We start from the raw sequence: 1,845 nt of genomic DNA on the forward strand, positions 1-1,845 counted from the left end.
TTGTTGTTGTTGTTGTTGTTGTTGTTGTTGTTGTTGTTGTTGTTGTTGTTGTTTCTGGTGGTGGTGATATCAAAGGTTTTGCGGAGACATTTCGTCTTATATGCAGTGATTTTGCTTCCATTGCTGTTTTTTTTTTTTAAAACTTAATGTCTAGATTTGGCACTGGTAGCATATCGTTGGTACCGCCGGTATAGGCCTAGATATATCTAGACCTACACTGTAGTTACAAGAACTTTCCAAGCGCAAATTTTCCGGGATGAAAGTGCGAAAGAGATTGAGAACGAATGCCTTTTGATATAATTTGATATACATCTACAATGTTTAAGTCAATGAAAGTATTTACCTGATGTTACGTCACTCTCCAGGTCAAGGCGAGCTTGTAGCCGTGATGAACGGTGTGTCTTTCAGCACCCAACATAACGACTATCGCCTGGTGATGGCATCGACAAACTCTACAGACTACCACGCCGTGGAGGACATACCTTTCCCGGAGGTGCCCAAAGAGGTCACGGACAAGCTGACAGTTCCGGTGAGTATGGGTACCTGGATACCTACCTGTGGGTGTCATCTCTGACTCAGAGGTTGACTTGTAATGACCCTCCATCCTTCACGGTCGCGAGCTGGCGCTGCACATTCTGCCTTATCCTGTCTATTTGTTATATTCTTTGCCTTAATCTGGTTCTCCCGCTCCACATATTTCCTTCAAGCTCCTCTTTCACAATGGGCTCGTGTAATAATAATAAATAGATTAGCATTTGTATTGCACGTGCATGTTACCGCTCAACGGCAAGCTCTACGCGCTTTACACTGTATCCCTCCTCCTCCTCCATCTCATCATCACCACCATCATCATCATCATCATCATCATCATCATCATCATCATCATCATCAGCAGCAGCAGCAGCAGCAGCAGCAGCAGCAGCATGTGCCAGATCTACCGCAGACATCGGCGATCATGGTTCTCCGTTCATTCCTTTGCTCGGATGCTCTGTAAAAAGCTACGACGTTTCTCTGATCCTTCCCTGTTACCCGTCTGTTTAGGTTCTCTAAGCAGATTGCCCAGCCTCTTTTGTCTTCATCTGATATTAATTTGGTCTAATTGGTCTGGAATGGGTGTAGATCTACACAGTAGACGTCGAGTAATGAAGAAAGGCGAGAGATGTGAGCAGTAAACAACGAACGTTGCTAAGTGACAGAGTAGCTTCCCCTGACTCGGAAATTGTGCCAGAGAGTATTTAATTATATTTTAGTGTCTCTGATTGTGCTTACGTCACAGCTTCGTAGTTTTCGTAGTTGTTCAATTTGAGCTTTCTAATGCTACTTTACTTTTGAACTGACAATGACGAAGAACTTTCTTATGCTACATTTGAACTGACAATGAAGAAGAACTTTCTTATGCTACATTTGACCTGATAATGACGAATATTTTAATTTCCCGAGTGTTTACATTTGACCTCTCCTGTGATTACATTTGAGCTGGCATTTGCTTACGCTGTCCGTTGTGTTAAATTTGAACTCTCTATGTTCAATTAATTTGACAATTTTGGAATTTGAATTTTCATTGCTGCATTTGAATTTTATATCTTGATATTATTTAATCATGATGATCGGGAAATGTACACGTATGTGTATAGTGACTAAAAACAATGCCCCTTAGGTTAAGTCATATTTTTTTTCGAGATTTTGTTGAAATTGTTGTAAAGATGACCACGTTTTTTGCCCTTTTAAAGTAATTAAAGGGTCCTTTGTAAAGACTCCTAGTACTTTTTAGTAAGATTTTTACAGCATTTGCAGCACAGAAATACGTCATATAAGCATAGAAGACTCTCTCTCTCTCTCTCTCTC

At 40.8% G+C, this 1,845-nt stretch overlaps 1 protein-coding gene across 1 annotated transcript in view; it reads left to right on the forward strand.

The window, feature by feature from the left end:
- Positions 1 to 1,845, forward strand: part of LOC101845468 — a gene marked incomplete in the record, with an annotated part of 20,359 nt that overhangs the window by 7,687 nt on the left and 10,827 nt on the right. The window contains 1 exon segment of the mRNA XM_013082896.2: positions 366 to 529. Coding sequence (XP_012938350.1) covers positions 366 to 529 — 164 coding nt within the window.

This window comes from Aplysia californica, unplaced genomic scaffold, assembly GCF_000002075.1.
Source record: "Aplysia californica isolate F4 #8 unplaced genomic scaffold, AplCal3.0 scaffold00199, whole genome shotgun sequence".
NCBI classification, from domain to species: Eukaryota; Metazoa; Mollusca; class Gastropoda; order Aplysiida; family Aplysiidae; genus Aplysia; species Aplysia californica.